Source organism: Gymnoscopelus microlampas (assembly GCF_963454915.1).
Source record: "Gymnoscopelus microlampas genome assembly, chromosome: 3".
In the NCBI taxonomy this organism is placed as follows: Eukaryota; Metazoa; Chordata; class Actinopteri; order Myctophiformes; family Myctophidae; genus Gymnoscopelus; species Gymnoscopelus microlampas.
This window is the reverse complement of record NC_139940.1, coordinates 26031213-26056180: the sequence shown is the minus strand read 5'-3', so window position 1 is coordinate 26056180 and position 24968 is coordinate 26031213. Positions and strand designations below refer to the sequence as shown.

The 24968-nt window shown below is 43.2% G+C and overlaps 1 protein-coding gene across 1 annotated transcript in view; it reads left to right on the top strand.

Moving 5' to 3' along the window:
- Positions 1 to 24968, top strand: part of bbs9 (Bardet-Biedl syndrome 9) — a 227709-nt gene that overhangs the window by 134246 nt on the left and 68495 nt on the right. The window contains exon 21 of the mRNA XM_084052563.1: positions 6214 to 6315. Within this exon, the coding sequence (XP_083908689.1) occupies positions 6214 to 6315 (102 nt within the window). The remainder of the gene's footprint in view (positions 1 to 6213; positions 6316 to 24968) is intronic.

Genomic DNA, 24968 nt, shown 5'->3' with positions numbered 1-24968 from the left:
TCTAATCGGAGCGAAATTATCTGAAATTACTACATGACCATAATGCAGCCTAACATGCGTTGCACGGGGCGGTCCTGCTATTACGTTAGTTACTGTAGTTGCTGTGGAGCTACATAGTTCTCCAGAAGACACACACAAACATACACCATCTGCAATGGACTAACTGAGCAGCAATATTGACATTGACCACACGAACGTGCATTGTTGACAAAGTGATTGCACAGCCGCTGCAGGCATGACAACCACGTTAGCGTTAGCGACATGGCAGCTATCACATCGCCCTGTTCGTCGTCGCTGCGACTGACTGTGATGGCTACAGCAAGCTCTCTGCGATGCCATTGTCGGGAAACTGCTCTTAGCGTGACACGACCAATGAGAGTGAGCGCTGTAGTTGTTGCTAAGATACGGTGGCGTCTGTGGCCCATAGCTTGTAGATCTCTCACGCATGATTGGCGTAGGCTGCGTTGCCAGGTCTGACTGTTTGTATAAGCGATTTTGGGCTTATTTGGGTGCACTTTTGGGCTCGTTTCCATAGAGCACGGCAGTGCTTATTTCTTTCCCGTGACCGATGTGGCAAAAAAAGGTGCAAAACGAACCATCCGGAAGTACATTGCGAGATGAAATATATAGCACTTTTTGATTATTAGAGAAGGAGACAGATGTGAAGGTGGAAAATGGAATGTAGGAGGTTATATAGTTTTTCATGAGCGATTTTTGTAGCAAGTTGTGAGTGAATTGGGCCACTCCTGTGGGCGGGGGGCTGAATAGAACCATTGGGGTTTGGGAAGGAGACGCTCTCTGTTTGAGTGGTAGAGATAAGTGTTAGATAGCTCTATATTCTGAAAGTGATCTTTGTAGAGTATTTGTTCAGTGACAGGTTCAGCTATTTGGTAAACAGAAAACACATTTTTAGGTCGGGATACCAATTTTATCCAATCAGGAGAGAGAACTCACACAGGATACAGGATGAACAAGTGAAATTGGGGGTGATGACACAAGAAATAAGCTGACAAAATTTGAAGTGGAACACTGTAAAATGTAAGCTTATAAATGGGTACTCTGTCCTGATTGGCTGAAATGTGGCCACCCACCTGAAAATGTATTTTCTCTTTATTAAAGAGCTGGAGAGACACTCAACAGCAACTATTGCTACTGCAGAATATAGTGCTTTAACCTTTTAACAAAAAACTTTTGTTTTAACAAAAACAATTCACTTATCCTACCTTTAACAACTCCATAGCGTTGCAGCATCAGTGCCATAGCAAGTCAGATCATCCAATAACCAGCCTTTTTCACCATAGCTCTGAAGATGGCTGTGTCCGTCAGTCATCTGTCTTTTTATACGTCCATCTGTCCATCTGTTTGTCCACTACTTTGGTCTCAAACAACATACGTCAAAAACTAGTATCTGGATTGCCGTGGAATTATCTGTGGACGTCATGGACCCCAGAGGATGGCCCCTACTGATAGTGTTGACCCAGTGCCCTTTCCTCTAGCACCGCCATTAGGCCAAAATGTCCACACGTACACAAGATAATTCAAAATCGAATTGGCAGATTGCCATGAAACTTAATGCTCTCACTGAGGATGAGCCCTATTGAATTTGGGGGCCCCCATGGCCTTGCCTCTAGCACCACCCTTAGGCCAAATTTCTACTTGCACACAAGTTACTGTATCTCAAAATGCAATGGGCATATTGCGATGAAACTTTCTGAGTGCATTCATGCTCCCTGGAAGATGAACCCTATCTATTTGAGTGACAACATGACATATTGTCTAGCAGCACCCTCAGGCCAAAATATAAACTTTTCACGCAAGAAATCTCATGATCTTATAGGCAGATTCCAGGATGAACCCTTCTGATTTTGGTGACCCCATGGCTTTTCCCCTACTGCTACCCTTCAGCCACCTGTGATGCGTCTTCGCGGCCGCCATGTTTTGTGGCGAAATCCGTGCCTCCACGTATGTCTATTAAAGCAGGATTTCTCTCCATATCTAAAATAATCATAACTCGATGAATTCTCAACCGATCTTGACGCTGTTAGTTTTGTTAGAATTGTCAGACATGCAGTTATGTTATGATATAGGACACGTGGATGAGTAAAATAAATTCATACCAAAACACCTTATCTTACATACGTAGATAGTAACAGTAATGGTTATAAAACAGAATAAAACAGTTTTATTCTCAGGTACAGTACTTCTATACAACTCAGGCATACTTGCAGTGCAGTTATATGGCACGCTTCCCTGCATAATATGGGGGTGATGTTGACGTGTGACCCCACTGGCCAATGAGGCATCTACTTATTTATCTCTACCTACGCTAAAGCCTACCTTCTGCTTGATTTGATTAGCTGACATCCCAAAATGTAACATTGACAAGTTGTGCAACTCCACACCTTGCGACCAAAAAGTTAAAAATACAATACATGAGTACCTAAAAACTTGATAAGCACACAAGATAGAAGTGCATGTCAGACATCAGTCGTACCATAGGAAAACAATGATTTTGCAGGTGCTGTTTTTTCTTTCACTTAAAATGACCCAAAGCCTTCCTGCCAAAATGACTAATCTATTCTTTCATTTCTTTTGATCATATTTACCTTCCATTGGCCATAGGAATAGTGCAAATACATACAAGAAGACATATTTGTATTTGATAATAAGAAACTGCACAACCTCATAATTCTAAGAGGGAGATCGATTAGTGAATAAAACAGGACAGGCCGCCTTTGATATTAAGATAACTCGTGATTCTATTCCAAGTCACTGGTCAAAGCTAATCTTAGTGATGAAATAGTTTTTTTTGGAGGTTGTAATGGTATTGGGAGTTTCTGAGACACAACCGCAGCGCTGTCTAAAACAGATAACCAAACCACAAGCAGATATAGACCTAAACCCTGACCGAAGTGGCTTCAAGAGACAGATCCAGATATATCCAGATATACCGCAGTTAAACTGTTTACAGCGAGGCAGAGGCACACAAGAATATGAGATGTCTATGTTAAACGGCGCTGCAAGGAAAAAGTGTGTGTGTGTGTGTGTGTGTGTGTGTGTGTGTGTGTGTGTGTGTGTGTGTGTGTGTGTGTGTGTGTGTGTGTGTGTGTGTGTGTGTGTGTGTGTGTGTGTGTGTGTGTGTGTGTGTGTGTGTTTTACTTTCAGTGTGAAGTGTTCCAGAGGTGGGCTATTTCCTTACTTGATGTTGATATAAGGTTGGGTTTAAAACACACACACACACACACACACACACACACACACACACACACACACACACACACACACACACACACACACACACACACACACACAGTCACAGCTATCCTGGAATTGTTATTAAAAAAAATCTGTCTAAAAAAACGTGACTCGCCTTAGAAAAACACCTGTCCAATTAAGATCCAAGCATATCCCATTTCAAACAACTGTGTGTGTGTGTGTGTGTGTGTGTGTGTGTGTGTGTGTGTGTGTGTGTGTGTGTGTGTGTGTGTGTGTGTGTGTGTGTGTGTGTGTGTGTGTGTGTGTGTGTGTGTGTGTGTGTGTGTGCGTGCGTGCGTGCGTGCGTGCGTGCGTGCGTGCGTGCGTGCGTGTGCATACACATGTACCGGTATGTGTGTATTTGTGCTTGTCTGGGGCCATGGTCACACCAAAATGAACATGATTGGCTTTAGAAAGGCCAGGATAAATATTAGACGGGGCTTATAGTAATCTACATGCACACACTCACTCACACACACACATACACACACACACGCACGTTTGTATTACTATACTCGTGGGGACATCAACATTTATGGAGGGCGAATGTCATTTTTAAAATGTCTTGCCACTTTTAACCCAAACAATTGCCTATCTACAGGCTCACAACACATTGCGTGATGTGTTGTGAGCTTGTATATCAGCTATTTTCAGTACACAACACCAGTACACAACTAAGTATAAATCAGGCATAACTCTAACCCCATACCCTAAACCTAATTTATAAACGCCTATTCCTAATCCTAAACCCCAACCTTAATCTTTTCCTAATTGTAAGCCAACTTCCTGAACCATTTCTCTTGTAAGAACCAGGACCTCGGTCCTCACAATGTCTATTTCAGAAGTTCTAATACATAAGTTCACACTCACACATACATTCTCACAGACACCTTAACCCATTAACTCATTTTAGATTTTAACCACTTTAACCATTATTTTATACTTTGGGCTATTCATAAATAGCAGATATGCAAGCTCATAGCGTGGCACCTAGTGCTGCGCTATGAGCTTGTAGATCTGCTATTTTTGAAAAATCTTGAAAGTTTGAGCAAATCTTTGAATATATATTTTTAAGCAAACATTTGTAACTCAAAACTTTGCTCATGGGGGTCCCTGGAACAAGTACAACATATTTTACAAATGTTCGCTTCAAAAACAGAGCTTGTATATCTGCTGTTTTTGAATAGCCAAAGAAATCTAAAATGACACGGATGCTTTCCCGGTCTAAATGGGTTGAACTAAGGGCTTGATATACTTTATTTCCGGTGTGCACACCGACAATCTACAAGATCTATAAGCTCACAATTGTGAGCGTGCACACACTCACACATTCACACTCACACATTCACTCACACACACACACACACACACACACACACACACACACACACACACACACACACACACACACACACACACACACACACACACACACACACACACACTGGTGCCGTGTGTGCAGGGTGGATGTGAAATGAAACGGCGTGAAACTGGAAACATGCCCCTGGGATTTGTGAACAGACAGAAAAATAGAGAGAGGGATTGAAGGAGAGAGTTGGAATGATGGAGAGATAGAGAATTAGCGAAGAAGAGAGAGAGAGAAGGCGAGTTAGGGGAGCAGTAAGGGAGTGTGTGTGTGTGGGGGGGGGGGGGTGACTAGACGGAGACAAGGGGGCCAATTCATGGGCCCCGGGGGGTCCCTAAAGCCTGGATGATCCATGGGATTCTAGCATGCTCCAGACTTTTGTCAAACACACATGCTTACATTCTCTACACTGTGTAAAAACTGACCCTTAGCGGTCTATTTTTACACCTTCAGACTTTAATTAACACTCCAGTTTTTGCTGCTCACAGTTCCCAGTAAAATCCTCTGTGTCCATTTATCTCTGGAAGTGTATACATTTTGTACTGTTTCATTGTTACCAATGGCTAAATTAACACTGATGATTTTACTGTGTACACATAATTGGGAATATGAATTTGTACATAATATACAGTATTATATAACTTACAATTTTGGAACTTTCTTCCTGCTGTAATGCATAGTTTTTGATATTGTTGCTATCTCAGCAGAGCCACTAACATCAGCAAGGACTCCACACACTCCAGCAGTGGTGGAAAAAGTACTCAAATGTGTTACTTTTTTGTAAAAGTATCAATACTGCAACGTAGAAATACTCTGTTACAAATAAACTTCCGGAACTCAACATTTCCTTGAGTAAAAGTACAAAAGTATTGGTATCAAAATATACTTAAATTACCAAAAGTAAAAGTACTCAAATGTTTGAAAATAGCAGCATTGTGAGGTTGAAGATCGGCTATTTTCAAATAGCCTATGTATAAAATATGGCTAAAGTGGTTAATGTATGTATGCCTCTGAGATGTAGTGGAGTAGAAGTAAAAGTATTGAAAATTGTAAATACTGAAGAAAGTAAAAACACATCAAAATTATACTTAAGTACAGTACTTGAGTAAATGTTACTTTACACCATTGCACCCTAGTCACCACTTTTTTGAACTGCTGCCCTCTGACCGGTGTTACAGGTCCATTCAAAAGGAATTGTTATCCATCCATGTTGGTTTGCTGGTGCAGGACAAAACATAAACATATGAGAATGAAAGAAGTCCACACGGGCAGTCGCTGCTATCAATCCATTTTAATGTGCAAACTAGTACAACGTGACAATAACGGGATTCTGATGTTTTAGTACTGAATGCATGTGTAAGCAGAATTGTGTTTAGCTCTAAGCTGTAAGCTTTGTTTTCGTTATCCTTTTGATTACGGTGGGTCAGATGTATGTTACATTATGTTTTTATTTCATGATCAGTAAAGATATCAATCAATCAATCTCTCTTAGTAGAGGAACACTGTTACCTACCTTTCTTCTGTTTTGCTGAGCAGAGGGTGGAAAGCAACTTGTGAGCTAACACCTGGTCTCTGCATGTCTTGAACCTCAGGCGTTGTGGAACCAATCGCAGAGGTGACTGGAGATGTGGAGGAACCACAGGAAGTAGCCATGTTCCTCAAGAAGAAACAGACCTCCAAGAAAGTAAAGAAAGGTAGGACCACCATGCCTTTTCCAATTCTCTTCTCTTCTCTCGTCTGTCTCTCTTATTTTATTTTCTGTGTCTAATCCCTCTATTTCCTTTCATATGTACAGTATGTAACACTTTGATAGATGCTCATGTCATGGCATTCATAGGACCAGTGTGCATTGGATCTCGGTCACCCTCAAAACACAAGTTGTTTGATGGTTTTGTATCAGGCATGGCTGCCTTTGCTATCTTACTACACTCCTACTGTATGTCTCTCTCTCTCTTTCTCTCTTTCTCTCTCTCTCTCTCTCTCTCTCTCTCTCTCTCTCTCTCTCTCTCTCTTCATCCTTCTCTCTCTCTCGCTCAGCCTCCATCTGGTTCTACTCTCTAGTCAGTTTTTTTATCCTATGAGTTAAAGATACACTGCAGAATTCCGATGCTCTCGATACAGGAGACATGGTTGTTTTACTTCCCTGTCTTTCACTCTTCTAGCTGTTCTTGTGCTCTTACTCTATTCTTTCTTTTGTTGTTTGTTTCTTTGTTCCTCTCATTTCTCTACTTGATTCCCACCTTTCTCCCTTGTTGAGTTCTCTCTCTCTCTCTCTCTCTCTCTCTCTCTCTCTCTCTCTCTCTCTCTCTCTCTCTCTCTCTCTCTCTCTCTCTCACTCTGTTTATTTTTCCTCTGTTTGATTTCCAAACCTAATTTGTCTTAATCCATTTAATCAGAAATACAAGTGGGCTTTGAGTGTGTGTGTGTGTGTGTGTGTGTGTGTGTGTGTGTGTGTGTGTGTGTGTGTGTGTGTGTGTGTGTGTCTCTCTCTCTCTCTCTCTCTCTCTCTCTCTCTCTCTCTCTCTCTCTCTCTCTCTCTCTCTCTCTCTCTCTCTCACACACACACACACACACACACACACACACACACACACACACACACACACACACACACACACACACACACACACACACACACACACACACACACACACACACACACACACACACACACACAAACCATTCCCCACTCATAAAGAGGCTTCTGGTTTGCATTGGGGTCAAATCCATGTTTTATGACAGTTTGTCTTTCCTAAACCGAGTCGGATGGATTTGCTTTGATGGGCTATGCCATTGTTAGTGGTGTGTGTGCGTGCGTTTGTGTGTGTGTATGTATATAAGCGTGTATGCAGGCGTGTGTGGTTAATCCACCCAGGCGTCACAGCTAATGAGGAGAGGAGGTGTGGGAGACGCAGACAGGCGACGTGCGGGGATCATTACACACACACACACACACACACACACACACACACACACACACACACACACACACACACACACACACACACACACACACACACACACACACTACATAAATACATACACTGTACTTACACACATATGCCAGCCCACACATCATTGAGCATGGTCCTTTGAGAGAGCGGTGCATTCAGATCAAACAGGGCTGAGTACAGTGAGCCATGTGGTCCCATGAGGACCAGCAGACTAATTAAACTGAACAGTGCTTCATTACCAAGGGAAAGTGTCAGGGAGACAAACAAACAAACAGTGGAAGGTTTTTTCCTCGTTGTCAGGCCCAATGAGAGACAGCAACACACACACACACACACACACACACACACACACACACACACACACACACACACACACACACACACACACACACACACACACACACACACACACACGCTAACTAAGTACATTTACTCAAGTACTGTACTTAAGTACACTTTTGAGGATTTTTTTACCCATTTTCAATACTTTTACTTATACTTCATTTCATGTCAGAGACAAATATTGTACTTTTACTCCACTACCATTATTTGACAGCTTTAGTTACTTTGCAGACTTATATTATTATTACAAAGCACGCATGATCCACTTCAGCCCTATATACATTTTGGCCATTTGAAAATAGCCGATCTACAAGTTCACAATGCGTCGCGATGCGACACATTGTGAGCTTCTATTTTCAAAAGATTTGTATACATGTTGAACTTAGCATATTGAGTACTTTTACTTTTGGTACTTTAAGTATATTTTGATGCCAATGCTTTTGTACTTTTACTCAAGTAAATGTTGATTACCGGACTTGTAACGTGTAGTGTTTCTACACTGCAGTATTGATACTTTTACTGAAGTAAAAGATGTGAGTTATTTTTCCAACACTCTCACACACACACACACACACACACACACACACACACACACACACACACACACACACACACACACACACACACACAGACATAAGACTAGTGTTACACATATTGACTCAGTACCTGTGGGCCTGCAGTTCACCCACGGGAGCCAGGAGCTGTTCAGGTGAGGGAAAATACGTAACGCCCTCATATTTGGACAGGTTAAATAGAGCTTATAAAGTAGATAAAGTAACGTGAACTAAATTATATATGTACTGTAACTCATGGTACTGTTTGTAAGCCATGGCACAGTATGAAAGCCACGGTACTATATAGCCCATTGTACCGTATGAAAGCCATGGTATCTTATTTAACCCATGGTACCGTATGTAACCTATGGTACTGTATATAACATGGTAGTTTATGTAACCCATGGTCCTGTATATAACTATGGTAGTTTATGTAACTCAGTCGGGTTGAGGTCCTTCATGAAGACTGCAGTGTGTTGATCCATGCAGTGTGCTGGCCTGCATCTGTGTTCCATCAGGGTTATTCTGCTTACCTTTATGTGAGTGGATGTGTGACACCACAGCTCATGATTCACTCATCCCTACTGGAGATATCTTGCTTTGCTTTGCTGGACAGTTTGGAATCATGACTTGCTGGAAAATGGCGCGCGCGTGCGTGTGTGTGTGTGTGTGTGTGTGTGTGTGTGTGTGTGTGTGTGAGTGACTGAGAGAGTGTTATCCTTCTCTGCATGTATGTATGTCTCTGCCCTGAACCTGTCCTGTTCTGGGGCCTTGAAAACCCACTTAAGCTTTGACGTTGTTTAATTGATATATACTGTACCGCACATAAGGTATGTGCATGCGACGCACACGCATGCGTCCGGCACGCACACACGCATGCATGTATGGACACTCACACACACATACTGTACACACACACACACACACACACACACACACACACACACACACACACACACACACACACACACACACACACACGCACACGTCTCAAGAAAAACAAAATCAAGAAAGCAAAAGGGAAAATTATCCCTAATTAGTTATATTTGTCATGGAAACATACAAAGTAATGCTGTGGTCCTTGAAACACACACATAGAGAGAGAGGGGGGGGTATGAGGGAGGAGTGGAAAAGGAACAGAGAGGGAGAGGTGGTACTGTGTCCATACATGTCCCCTATAGCCACCACACCTCCTCATCACAGAGAGAGAGAGAGAGAGAGAGAGAGAGAGAGAGAGAGAGAGAGAGAGAGAGAGAAGAGAGAGAGAGAGAGAGAGAGAGAGAGAGAGAGAGAGAGAGAGAGAGAGAGAGAGAGAGAGAGAGAGAGAGAGAGAGGAGAGAGAGAGAGACAGAGAGAGAGAGAGGAATAGGGGGGTTATGGTACAGGCTGTGTGTGCTTGTGGATATGAAACAGTGTTAAATTACAAGGCCTAAAATTGGGCCTTATAGTACAAAATAGTACAGACAAATCTATGTGTACTGTTTACACACACACACACACACACACACACACACACACACACACACACACACACACACACACACACACGCGTACCTTGTTTCAGACTTAGAAGTAATTAGGCCCCATGCCAGAACACACACACACACACACACAGACACCTTCTCAGGTTATACGGTGGCCGGAAACCACACATCGTAGACTTTAAAGGCATCAAACAGTGTCTCTGATACAAGCAGACAGAGAGAGAAGAGTGAAAGAGGAAGAGAGAACTCATCCACTCACCTGCCCCCCCCCCTCCTCTCTTTTCCTCTCCTTTCCTCTCCTCTGACGGCCGGCTTGAAAAGGGGGGGATGAAAGAGAGATGAAAGGGAGAGTGTCTTCCTTCTCTTCTTTTCTGGCGCTGCGTTTTGTTGTTGTTCCTCCTCTCCACGGCCCACCTGAGATCACAGAGACGCCACCCCTAACACACACACACACACACACACACACACACACACACACACACACACACACACACACACACACACACACACACACACACACACACACACACACACACACACACACACACACACACACACATACACGCCATATGCATACACAGACGTACTCTAGGTATGCAGCACACAATTGCTTGCTTGTGCACACGCCTCTGCTTCAAATGCTTTGATATTTATTATATAAACTACGGCTGCATATCTATGGATCTGGTGATAATCTATCGTTTTGCTTTATATTATGAGCTCAGGTACTCACAATTACTAATAGTCTCAATTGATTAGATTGAGGCATGATCTTCAAGCTGTAGTTGTTGCATCTTATGAAAAGTTTGCGTATTTGTAATTGCAGGGGGACATTGTGTATCATATTTTTCAGAGGTATATGCTAGTCTCTCAACCAGTTTGGTCTGTGTAGCTTATGAAAGGTGGCATCCTATAGGTGCAAATCCAGCTCAGCAATATATAAATGTATACTCCATCGAACAACAGAGTTGCGTGCTGAAAATAGCAGATCTACAGACATGCAGCGTGACACGTTGTGAACTTGTAGATCAGTATTTTGTATATACCTCTGTTGTATGACAGGAATATAAGTATATATATTTATAGATTGTCACCTGTGCATTTGGCAATTTTCTAACAGGGAGGGAGTTGGCTGAGAACAGGGCAGGTGCTACTGGCAGCCTCACCCTTGTTCTGTGATCCATCGAAGGTCATTATTTTCCATGTGTTTTGATCCCTTTGCACCCGCATAAACTTCAGTGTCTTCTCTGCAGTGAATTCTACCACACCATCTGAACAGTCACCGTGTTCCATGTCCTGTTTTCTTGTTGAGTTTCTTCTGCAGCAAAAAAAAAATAGATTTTTAATAAATACATTTGATTTTAAAATCAAGGACATTTCCACTTTTTTGCTGTGTCAAAAATATACTGAACCATGACCCTACTGTGTTGTAGTGCCTGACCACTGAACTTTTACACCCCTTATACGTGTGTGTGTGTGTGTGTGTGTGTGTGTGTGTGTGTGTGTGTGTGTGTGTGTGTGTGTGTGTGTGTGTGTGTGTGTGTGTGTGTGTGTGTGTGTGTGTGTGTGTGTGTGTGTGTGTGTGTGTGTGTGTGTGTGTGTATACATGCACTTAGCATAATGCATAAAACCGTTCCGCAGGATTGATTTAATTCAAATGTTTCCAGTCTGTCCCTCAGTCTGTTCCACGTGTCGGCTCCCTTATTTCCATATGAAGCAACAGGAACAGATGTTGACGTCTGAACACTTTCCACTGGTGGACAGGTACTGTCAGAAAGGAGTACATTGAACCAGGAGACGGCCACATGGTCCACCGCACAGCAGTGTGTAAATGCCATTAGCATATGTCCCGTCCTCACTCTTTAACTTATTACACATGTACAGTCACATGTTGTTCCTCCTGGTGGTGAGTGGATTGATCGTGATGCCAGAAGGGACTCACACGAAAAAAGATTATTCCAACACATGACTTTGGAGCACTTATTTATTTCATTTTATTTTTTTGTTTAATAGTATATGACTTCCTTTTTCTCAATTCAGCCACTTACAGTAGTTCACTTGGACGGTATTGTAGATTGACTGGCATGTACTGTAGGTATATTGACAGACACACTGAGAATCAGTCAATCCCCGGGCTGTCAGCATCATGATTTAAAAGCCTAGTTCAGACCAAAGATTTGTGATGAGACAAAATCATTTTAAGCCTGATTTAAACTTCATCACACGACGTTGTCGTAAATTAAGCATTAGAACGCTGCAGAGAAACATTGCAGCAGTCTGAATTAGCCGTTAGGCGGAGGATATAGTGCAAAGCATGCAGCAGCGAAGCCATGAATAAAAGGTCTGATGAGTGTGTTGAGAGGCCTGACTTTGAGGCCGGGGGAGTGATGGGGGTTGTACAAACATGGTTGTAACACATGATGCGGAAGTGTTTTCTTTACTCCCTGTATACACCAGGATGATGTCTCTGTCAGATTAAAACTCTAATGACCAGAGCAGAGGCAGTTAGTGATCGTCTTACTGTCAACGACGAGGCCTGGGATTCTCATAGAGCTGCATGCGTATAGGTTACACACACACACACACACACACACACACACACACACACACACACACACACACACACACACACACACACACACACACACACACACACACACACACACACACACACAGCAGGCAGGTTTCCTCATCCTCAACACTGTTCTCTCAGGTCGTGGCCAGAGCTTCTGACCCATAGATCTCTGTTCTGCATCTTTGTGTGTGTGTGGGGGTGTGTGGATGTAGGCCTGGATGTTCAAACAAGGGTCCATTTTCTGTCTGTGTTTTTATTAATGGGGGTGAACCGGGAATACAGAGACCTTCAGGGAAAGAGGCCCCTATCTAACACACACACACACACACACACACACACACACACACACACACACACACACACACACACACACACACACACACACACACGTATGCACACACAACTCTGCACATCTGCACTTAAACATACATAAAAAGAAATGTACACACATACAAGACAGGCAGACACACACACACACACACACACACACACACACACACACACACACACACACACACACACACACACACACACACACACACACACACACACACACACACACACACACACAATTTCACTCACTCACTCACTCACTCACTCCAACTCTTTTCCCTTTGTCCAGGCTTGGTTTTCATATTTTACTTTCCATCTGCAAACGCACTTACTGTCAGCGACTGCATGTGTGTCCATGTATGCATATGAAGGATCGGGAGGTGTGTGTCGCTGTGTTTATGTGTTAACAGTGTTTACTGTGTGTGAAGTGAGAAATGTGACCCCAGGAGGTTGTTGCTTCAAGCGCTGGTTGGGAGAAGAGTAAAGCTGGTGTGTGCGCGTGTGTGAATCTGGGACAGTACACTGGTTTCTTTCTTAAACTCATTCTGTTTCTCTCCTGCCTTGAAATGCATATACAGGCTGTTCCTAACAGTAGTCTCATGATGAACTGACTCCCCATATGACCCACGTCCATAAACACGGCCCTTTGGCTGTGACTGTTTGCTTGATTAACATCACCTGTGTTTTAATATCTGTCCGTTTTGCCTACTAAGGTGGATATCTATGTGATGATGTCATGGAATTCAATGAATTCTTAAGAGCAGTGTTGATGTACCACAAGGTACTGTACGTTGTTTATTCTGCCCTAAACAAAAACCTGGATTTTATTTCCAACTTAACCACTATTCTTAGTAAATCAGACCTGAGTTGCAACCGTACTTGAACCGTTCCATTTACACCAAGTCTCTTTGCCAAAAATAGCCAAACAAGCTCACAAAACAAGATCTGCCATTATTGGCTAATGTTCCTCTTGGAGTAGGGATACTGGGGTTCGAGTGGTTAAATGCACCATGCTGTGATCCTACAGTATACTTCCACTTTATGGCATTGTTTAGGGTTAGGGTTAGGGTTAGGCTTAGTGCATGTTTTGCTCACTATTTGTTTCTGCTTTTGGTATACCAAAAGTGTGCTAGTGAGGGTCCTGGACATAATCTGGTAACAACACACTTTCAGGTGATAGGGTTGCATGCAGGCTTCTGTGTGCTTCTGTCCTACACAAACAAGTACCGTAGTGCTGTGTTTGAGACAAAATTAAGACTCAGACCAGAATCATTTGAATTCCAATCAATTCCATGATCAGTAAAATTTCACAAATCTGGTATATAACTTGGTGTGCATTATCATGCTCATACCAACCAAACTAAAGCTGTATTGTTGGCAACCTTGAATAAACATGTTACAGTTTGTTTATACTACACAGTTACAGTTGTTCTGGTTAGATGTAGTTAAATATGAGCATTGATTTAGATAAGTGATTAGTCTGTTGACTGGGAATATAATTGAGGCACGTGTCCCAATATCCAATATTAGCGAACACCTGCCAGCCAATCACAAACAAGTGTTTTCCGTGACCATGGTCGGGCTAGTAGGCTACTGTGATATGAACTACTATCTCCCACGGCTAAAGAACCACAGGACTAATCAGGAACATCACATCTACTGTATTAACACAGTTTGGTGCTGTTCTTCACTATATTATTACTGTTATGGTGGTACTGATGGTATAAATGTACATACATTCAATGTCAAAGCACTGACAAATGAATGTCTCCCATTCCTTGTCCACATAAGCTGTTCCTGGATGTTATCTCTAACAGTCATTACATCATGACAAATGTTTTGGCTTCTGTGATTCTCTCCCTGGATGTGATGTATTCTCGATCACAAATTCCAAACGGTGTCAACATCATTGGAATGACGTGGAATCAGTTTGAAAATTGATGTTTCTGTTCAGTCTGGTCAAGTTCCTTCTTGTTGATGAGCCAGTTTTTAGTGCCTTGGCCTCGTCGTGGGCGATGGAGTTGATATTCGCTGTGGTTTGTTTGGTCAACGTGCAGTTGTTTCCAACCCCCCCTCTCTAAGTCTTGGCATCTGAAAGTTTCCATCTCCAGTCTGTGCCTGGATAACATGGGCTAAGAACCGTACAAGTAAAACACGGAGGTATTCTCTTCTCCCATTTCCTTTTAACAACTGTGACCTGAAATACTGAGTGGTTTTGATTTCTGTGCCCATATAGCTTGCCAACAACATTTTTAGGTAGCAACATGTGTGCTTCTAACTCCAAAGCAAACTCTCTCTAACAACATCCCCGCCACATAGCTATCATTGCCATCCCCTGAGGTATTTGTTGGCTCTGGTTGCCTTGTACGTTGTTCTGATGAGATGCATTGCGGTGTAATGTGCATGTAATATCCCGCTAATGTCTCAGTGGTATCTGATGGGTTATTTTTAGCCAGGAGCTCATACTAATGATGATTAACACCAGTGATAAGGGCAATGTTCCATAAATGCTGGGCCTGGTTGCCCAGATAAGAAGACTATAGGGACTATGGTTGAACGTCATTGTAGTTGTGAGAGAATATTGGGGGATTTCAAAAGGACTGTGTCCAAAGTTTAGCTTAGGCCTTTATGAGATGAATGGAATACTGTTGAGTTGATGGATGGAAGTAATCTTTTTTATTATTTATTTTTAGATAACTTTTATGGACACAGTGTTAAGGTGTTATTTTTAGACCTCTTTTGCTTTGTGTCATCAGTCGTCTCATACTACAATGTGAAGATAGACAAGTTTACTTAGCGGCCCGAACATCTAGAGTTCGGGGCCGCTATGCGGCCCTCATACCTACATGGCACCGCCGATCCAACCAATATGTCAGAGTCATAGTGTTGGGGGCTTTGTCAGAGTACCCGTTGTACCTGTCTGTCTGTGTCCCTTTTGTACCCATATATGGAGATGTCTGCTTCTGTCTGTCTACCTGTGTCCCTTTTATGCCCATATAGAGATCTCTGTATCTGCCAGTGCTTGTCCCTTTTATGCCCATATATGTAGATCCCTGATGTCATCAGTATTATGCCCATATTTTGGAATGCCCATATGTGCATATTAGTTGGATCAGCGGTTCTGGACAACTGGATATCTGAACTACTAGACGGCACTGCACTCTCTTGATTCCTTGTCGCTGCACGTGCCGAGTTTGAAGTCGGTTGGTCCCATATATGCATATGACCATATATGGGCAGAGGAGTCAGATCTGTGGCTCTGGACAGCCGTATCTCTGTATCTGTCAGTCCTTGTCCCTTCTATGCCCATATATGGAGATCGCTGATGTCATCAGTATAAATGGTAAATGGTGCATTTATATAGCGCTTCTATCCGAAGCGCTTTACATTGATTGTGCCATTAACCCATTCACACACACATTCATACACCGATGGCGGAGGAAACCATGCAAGGCACCAACCTGCTCATCGGGAGCAATTAGGGGTTCAGTGTCTTGCTCAAGGACACTTCGACACTAACTCTAGGGGAGCGCCCCAGCCCGGGATCGAACTGGGAACCTTGCGGTTTTCCAGTTCACTCTACCTGGCCACTCTAACCCTGAGCCACTGCCGCCCCTATATGCCCATATATGCGCATGCCCCCTTTAGTGCCAATACTGTATATGTAGCTGACAGATTTTTTTGCGCCTGATGCCATGACATCGTCATAATGATGTTACAATGAGTCATCAGGGTTTGCACAATGATGTCACAATGAGTCATAGTGACGTGGCCGTGGGTTGTTTATGGTTATGTTGTCATAGTGACTTGGCCGTGGTTTGTTTATGGTTACGTTTAGTCATAGTGACATGGACGTGGTTTGTTTATGGTTATGTTGTCATAGTGACGTGGCTGTGGTTTGTTTATGGTTATATCAGAGTGAAGTGGCCGTGGTCCGTCCATCCGCCCGCCCGCCCGCCGGCCGGCCCTCCCATTAGCCAATTGTAATATAGGATTAACAAGAAATCCATCTTGGAAACACATCGATAATCAAAGTCATATGTTCGATTTCATGCTATTTGTGTGTTTTTTTGACTCTTGAGTTGTCTGCAAAGTCTTTAAACTTACAACAATAAGCAGCAGTAATCACACAGTAAAATACGGGTCCACAGAGGATTTTACTGTGAATTCAACTCCCAGCAATTCACACTGGCAAAATAAAAATAATATATTTTGCTGATAAATATTGCTGTATCTGGTAACCTAATCTATGATGCTAGCCATATGAGCTGATATCCATCACTGAGTGCTCCCATTCTGTACCGAAGAGCTAATTGGCTAGTAACTACAACAATGGAAATGGATCTGGAAAGATTTGGGATTTACAAATCCCAGCAACAAGCAGGCAAAAGTGATTGTGATGCCTTGCATTCAACATAGGAACCTTCACGCTGTGTATCACAATCCAGATGACTCGTCTACTTTCTCCTAAACATTCTCCTAAACATTATTATTATTAAATTGTTTTTATTGATTTTTTACACCAACAGTAAATACATACATACATACATACATCACAGGACGGAACATAAACCATACATTAACAATACCTTAAGTAAACAGACATTAATGCAAAAATAAACTCAAAATAAATTTACAAATAAATAAAGATAAAAATAAAAACACGTCGTTCTCATACAGATTGTCACTTGCCATACAAGAGTTGTCAAATTATTAATTCACCGTCCTATACCCAAAGTGTCCCCAGCCGGGATCCGGATTTTTATTTGTTTCCAAAAAAAGCCTATTTGGGAGTTCATAAAATCAACAAACTCTTCATTAGAATGGCTGTACCGCGGAACTTGGCATTGAATTTGGAATGGAAGACCTGAGCGAAGCCACCCCTCTTCAGCATATTATGATTCTTATTAAGCAAATGTGTTTCAGTCAAAAAGGGCTATAACCGTTTGCAACTTTGATAGATGTGCAGATATTTTACTGCGTTTCACTGGATGGTTAATCCCTCTGGCGTTCCAAGTCGTAAATTTTGTAATTGCCCCCCCAATTTTGATAGGATTAGGTACAGCCATAGCTTGGTAAAGAGCATAATAAAATTACCTCCTGGGCAAAGACAACTCAAGCACAGGACCCCTTAGAGGACAGTAACTCTCAGCAAGAACAATGCTTCATTAAAGATATGAACGATAAACATAAGGAAAACAACAAAACAACCACAAAACACGAAACATCGCAAAAACCCCTTTGCCGGCCCCTCCCCAAATGAGAGACTGCATAGACCCCTCCTGGTCTTTCCTCAACTAACAAAACATATTCAAAGCTTACCATGTGGGGCTGAGCCCCACCAGAACCATGCAATATTAAAACAAAAAAAAAACACAAACCAGTCTAACCACAATCAATTATTGACTTCTATAGTGAACTGAAAACACTTTTTGTTCAAATTCAACCACTGAATTACCAGCAGCCTGACGTGCATGTTATTGCATATATATACATATATATATATTTATTTATTTTTCCCCAAAAAAATACTGAATACTCCAGCAGGGGGCGCTCCAGTGGTGTCTGAGACGCCCCCTTGACAAGAGTCTCTTTGGCCTGACCCCCGACGCCAAAGCAAATTATCTAAATAAATGAATACCCCAGCAGAGGGCACTACCAACTCCGTGGGTGCCCTCTTGCAAAGACTCTCTTCAGCCTGACCCCGGAAGTCAAAGGTGTAAGGAAACGTCCTTCAAAATAAAACGCAACGACAACATACATACATACTTATGGGCTGACAGCGTCCATACAGGATGAGCACCACCAGCCTCATTCACAGCACGTCATATTATTCCGATGTTTACTTTACATCCCACAAGACAAACGACACTGTCGTGTAACAACAGAGCATAGAAATAAAAACAAAAACTGGGGCATGAAAATACCTCTCTTTTTCTTTTAGCAGCTACTGAACAGTATTTAAAATTAAAGCAGCACCCCCTCATTAGCGTCGCTCCCTGTGTAATAACAGCAGAGCGTAAAAGCAGAGATAAAATAGAAATTGGTGCGTGAAAAAAAACTATTTGTTAGCAGCTACTGAAAGTTAATTAAATAATAAAACACCCCCTTGTTAGCGTCACTTTCACTGTATAATTTCCGTGAAATCTCTAACCCAGCCCAGAAAATACAACATCAAACAACACGGATACAAAGCACAGCGGACAAGAGTCACCGTAGCGTTTAGCGAAAATCTCGCCAGCTCTCAATTGGACACAAAGAGCAAATGTAAAACAAAATAGATAAAGTGCGCACCCAAATGCCTCTTGCTGGCGTTCATTCCCAAAAATAGAAAGTAAAACAAGCATATAAATACACACCTTTAGCTGCCGGGGAGAAAAGATAAAAAAAATAAAATAAAGAGTGTCCATGGAGCTTAAGTCCTTCTGTACCGTCCGCTGAGCATAAAATCCATTGGGCTTTTTTGAAAAAGAAAGAGACGCTAAATCATCGTAACAAAATAACCATTATTCCTCGTCCCGTCGTCACTCCGTCTCCTTGGGATTCAGATTCTTCTGTATATATTCCTTCGCCTTTTCAGGATCCTTGAAATTGAATTCGCCTTCCTTTGTTGTTATTTTTAATTCAGCAGGATACCACAGGCCAAAGCGGACCCCTTCACAGGACCTGAGCAGGCCCCGTACCTCGTTGAATTTAGCCCGCTGCTTGGCCACCTCCTGCGTAAAATCTTGGTGCACTCGGATTGCGTCGCCGTCGGCGGTGGTCACTTGATTCCCCTGTCTGGCTAGTTTCAAGATTTCCTCTTTCTCTTGGAAGTAGTGGCACCTGACGACGAACGCTCTCGGTGTACCGCGGTCTCCATCATTCGACTTCTTGCGTAACGTACGATGGGCAATATCCAAGGTGGGTAGCTTGGAGAGGCCAAACGCGTCCTTCAGGCACTGGGATACAAAATCAGTCATTCGCTTGCCGTCTTCTCTACCTTCTTTGACCCCTGTGACCCTCAAATTAAAACGGCGCCCCCTGGATTCTGCCTCCTCGGCCCGGGCTTTCTGGGTTGCCAGCTCTTTCAGAACCACGACCAACTCTCGCTCCAGTGCAGTGATCCTATCGGACTGGTCGTTAACGGCAGTTTCCAGACCTGCGAAACGTGTCTCCAAGGCCACAAACTTAGCGTTGGCGTTATCGTTAGCCTGTTTAATTTCCGCCCTGAGATTATCAACCTGGGTCTTGATCTCGACCGACTGGGCCGCCCCCTTGTCGAGCAATTCCGTCCTCAGCTTAGCGATAGCCTGGAGGATAGCCTCCATGCCACCAGTCGGTGTAGCATTAGCCTCTGAGCTAGCTTTGGTCGGTGTAGCATTAGCATCCGAGCTAGCCACAGTCGGTGTATCATTAGCATTCGAGCTAGCTCTAGCCGGTGTAGCCTTAGCACTGGAGCCGGCTTTAGGATATTTAGGCATCGTAGGCTGCGGTTTTTACAACGAAGGCAAAACAAAAAGATCTCAATGTCTCTGTTGAGTGTTCTCACACACTTTGTGGTAGATTTGTGGTCAAACTGGTAAAATATTTACAAAATGCACAATACTGGCACGGAGCTCAACCAAAACGCGTGCTCACATGGCGCTGCCCCGGAAGTTCTCCAAGGAGCACATTCTCCTAAACATAAATAAATCAAACTGAACCACACACTGTTCACTTTAACTTACTGAATCAATCAGATTTTAGTGATGAAAATCCATAGTAATGCTTTAGAGATATGCAGAGTACAAAACACCAGGATTTTCATGGTTAAGCTTCAAAAATATTTGAACCACCACACAAAAAAAACATGATTTTTGGAAGTTAGTGAGGGTATTGTTAGGGTTTAATGTGTGTTGTGTTGACATTGTCTGCTTAGTATATACAAGAAGTAATGAATAGATTTCATAACAGGACAAAACGTGACAAAACTGGTGTATTACATGCTTTGTCACAACCACAGATCCCAATCAGTGTCCCCAAAAGCAGATCAGCGTTTTATTTCCTGTTACGTTGTCCTCTTGTATGTATTACATTAGTTCTGGCATTTATCTCACTACTCCCCTCCACTACAACTCAGCACGCTACCATAGCGAATCAAAAAACGGATGCCATTTACCCATTAGCATTCTCCAAATGTCTGCAACCAGGGAAAGAACATGGAAAAGGCAAAGACAGAAGGATGAAGACAAATTGAAAGAGAGAAACGGAGAGAGAGAGGGAGACCAGGCATAATCTGTTCTGTCTTTGATAACCATCAACAGACCGGTAAAGTCTTTGGGAATCATAGAGTAGATGTGTGGTGCATGTGCACATATCAGTGTGTTTCCCTTCAAGCCATGTAGCATGTGGAAAGGAGACAGCGTCTGTGTGGTAATGTCCGCTCAAGCTCTTGTTGTCTGGGCCAAGCTTCCAGACGAAATGAATGGCCTTCCTCTGGGTATGGTTAGGATGTAGGGACTTCCAGAGGTAGAAACCTACCGGACTTCAAACACCTTGCTGCTTAACTCATTAAGACAACACCAACTAAAGTAGGGCAGCTATCAACCAATTTAATGCATGTTCTGAGAGTCAACAGTTTGATCGAAATGTTTCAGTATTATCAGAGCTAGTGGTCAGAAAATGAACTAGAAATGCCGTCAGAAAGATGTCACACCCACGTCACAAACTGTGTAAGTATACAATATGAGGCCCTGGTCTCAATAGAACAGGGGGTCTCAAACTGGGGACCCCCAGGGTTCCTTGGGGGGGGTTCCAAGGGTTCCCCAGCAAAATGAGGTGCAGTTTAGGCACTTTAACTTTATTTTAATGCTTAAGCTATTTGAAAATAGTCGATCTACAAGCTCACAACTCATCACGTGTTGTGAGCTTGTAGAAATGCTATTTTCAAAGCATTTTGAAAAAGGTTTGAATATTTTTTTAATTGTTTAACACAAATCTTCTGTTATGGGGTCCCATGGGACAAAATATTTTCAGATGAGAATCCACGGCCCAAAACATGTTTTGGGCCTTGGCATGAATATGTCATACGGGAACCACTGCACTAGAAGACAACAGATACAGAGAACGCTCAGTGACTGATTTTAAAGGTATCAGTCAGCTTTATCTGTGTCTTTTTCAAATCACATTCCTCACATATATCCTGCTACTGCCAGTGCCACCCTGTGGCTCTCCGCTTGCAGCCAATAACAAACCACTCCAGTGACCCATATATAAGCCTGACCCTGCAAACAGTGTTGCAGGTCCTGGGTCCTAGCTCAAGTCATCTGTCAAGTTTGATGCAAATCCAATCAAAGCTGTCAGAGATATAGCTGTGACAGCCAAACAAATGGACAATTACATTACATTAGGGGTGTGGGTGTAATAGACTACTGTACAGTACACAACATGTTGCTAGTGGTTTAGTTGATAGCTAGCTGTTAGAAAAATGCATTGAAATACCATGGTAATTATCAGCAAGGATAAAATATTCAAAAAAGTGTAATGGCTTTGTGATAAAGATTATGGTTAAGCATATACTTATGTGGCGAGGATAATGCAATCAATCACTATGTTACTTAATGCATCCTAATGTAATTTCCGAGAATCGAACCCGGGGTCTCCCGCGTGGAAAGCCAACATCTTAACCACTAGCCTAAAGGGGAATTCCCCCTTGGCCGAGGGAGATATCAGGCTTATGGTCATCAGGCAGAGGCTCTGAGTCACTACTGCTACACTAACATTATGACACCTTGTGGTTGAAGCCATTATTCTAGTTGGTGGTTTGACTCGTCTGCTTGAAAATGTTGCAGAAAACATAACTGAGCTTGAGAGGCACTTGCATCATGGTGTTGATTCACCATTGGCTTGTTTCATGTTCAGACATTGAAGTCAGCCGGATGTTCAAAAAGATCACCGATTGTGTGTATGAAGGTGTCAGAGCCTACTGTACATTTTGGGAATGGTGTATTGTTTAGAATACATGCCTCCACTTAAGGATCTATGTACAGTAAGTCACACACACTTCCCTAGTTTCTCCTACTGTGTCACTCTCACCTATTGACACACACCTCACAACTAGATGCGTCGATTCTCTCTCTCTCTCTCTCTCTCTCTCTCTCTCTCTCTCTCTCTCTCTCTCTCTCTCTCTCTCTCTCTCTCTCTCTCTCTCTCTCTCTCTCTCTCTCTCTCTCACACACACACACACACTCCCTCTCTCTCTCTCTCACACTCACACAACACACACACACACACACACACACACACACACACACACACACACACACACACACACTCTCCCTCCCTCCCTCTCTCACTCTCCCCTCAGCAGGGTTCCATGTGCTCAGAGTATCCTTTTCCTAACCAAAACAAGCCTGCTCCTAGCCATGCATACACACACACACATACAGTGCATATAGACAGCCAGACAGATCCTGGGTCTGCTGTATTTGTGGGGCGACCAGTGGGTAGTTTTGCTCTGTAATAAAAGCTGCTGCTCGCATTTGACAGGCACCCCCTTCCTCTTCCTCCTTCTTCTCCTCCTCCCTCCCTTAGCCAAACCAAGTCGCCCCCACCCTCCCCCTTTTTAACAAGAGACCTTTAATTTTGCGAGAAGGAAGCAATGAATTGTAAAGTATACTTTTCCAGAGGCGGCCCGTTAAGTGCAGCTCCAGTGTACGCCCCGCGCTCGCTCAATGGCCTGCCTGCTTGCTCTGCTGCCTGCACGGGCCAGCCCAATGGCAAACACATGTGCTGTGCATCTCTCTCTCTCTCTCTCTCTCTCTCTCCCCCCTCTTCTGTTGTTTTTCTATCACTCTGTACTACAGTGTTTCTCTGTCTCTTATCTGTTCCGTTGTGTCCTCTGTGACTGTGGCTTTCTTAAAAAGAATGTCCCCCACTTATTGTTTCCTTTCCTCACACCTCTCCTCCTAATCCGTAATGGTGCTTTCTATGGATCGCGTTCACTCTGTCTTTTCATCCCTGCCTCTTTCCCTTGTGTTTTTATTTTTGTCCATCTCTCCTCTCCGACGTTCTCTCCGTCGAAGTTCCGTCTGTCACATTTATGTCCTCTGTCCTTTCTGTACTCGCCTCTGTATTACACAAGCTGTGTGTGTGTGTGTGTGTGTGTGTGTGTGTGTGTGTGTGTGTGTGTGTGTGTGTGTGTTTGGGGGGTACTTTAGCAGATGAGACGTGTCAATTTGCTCGGGGGTCCATAGGAACAGGTCAAGGTTCAGGGCGGGGGGGTAATCGTCAGCTGTCACTAGTCATAAACCACCACACCAACACCACACTAGTGCCAAGTCACTGTGTCTGTGTGCGTGCGTGCGTGCGTGCGTGCGTGCGTGCGTGCGTGCGTGCGTGCGTGCGTGCGTGCGTGCGTGCGTGCGTGCGTGCGAGAAAACAGAGATACAGGAACTTGGGAAGCAAATGCAAGGCCACTAATCCAAGTCTGAGAACACATGCTCTCTCTCTCTCACACACACACACACACACACACACACACACACACACACACACACACACACACACACACACACACACACACACACACACACACACACACAGTAGTAGTACATGCAGTGTGTCACAAAGTGTCACACACAGGATTCACTTTGCTCTTCCTCTATGTGGCATGACAACGCTGAAGAAGAGACAGAAGCAAACCGTTAGAAACAGAGTTAATCTGTCACTTTGGAGGACAATCACAAGTACATAGTACAGTCTGAGATTTACAAATGTCACCAAATGGACCTGTAATAGGTGGTTTAAAAAAGAACCTAACTGAGAATGAGCATGTGATTATTAAAGTTGACATCACAGACATCACAGATTGTCGGGTGGAAACCTCATATCTCCAAAACTGGATTCAAATTCAAAAACAGCAAAAGTAGCAGATGGACAAGCTCCAAACGCGTTGCTTTACACCGCGCTTTGAGCTTGTAGATCTGCTACTTTTGATACTATTTGTGTGACGCTGTAGTATGATCAAGTAGGGCATTAATATACGGAAAAACTGTTAAAAGTTCAAATATCCCGGGCCGCTGGCGTAGCGGTCTGGCCACCTAGGTTGCTATGCAGCCTGACAGCGTGTCACGGCTCCGAATC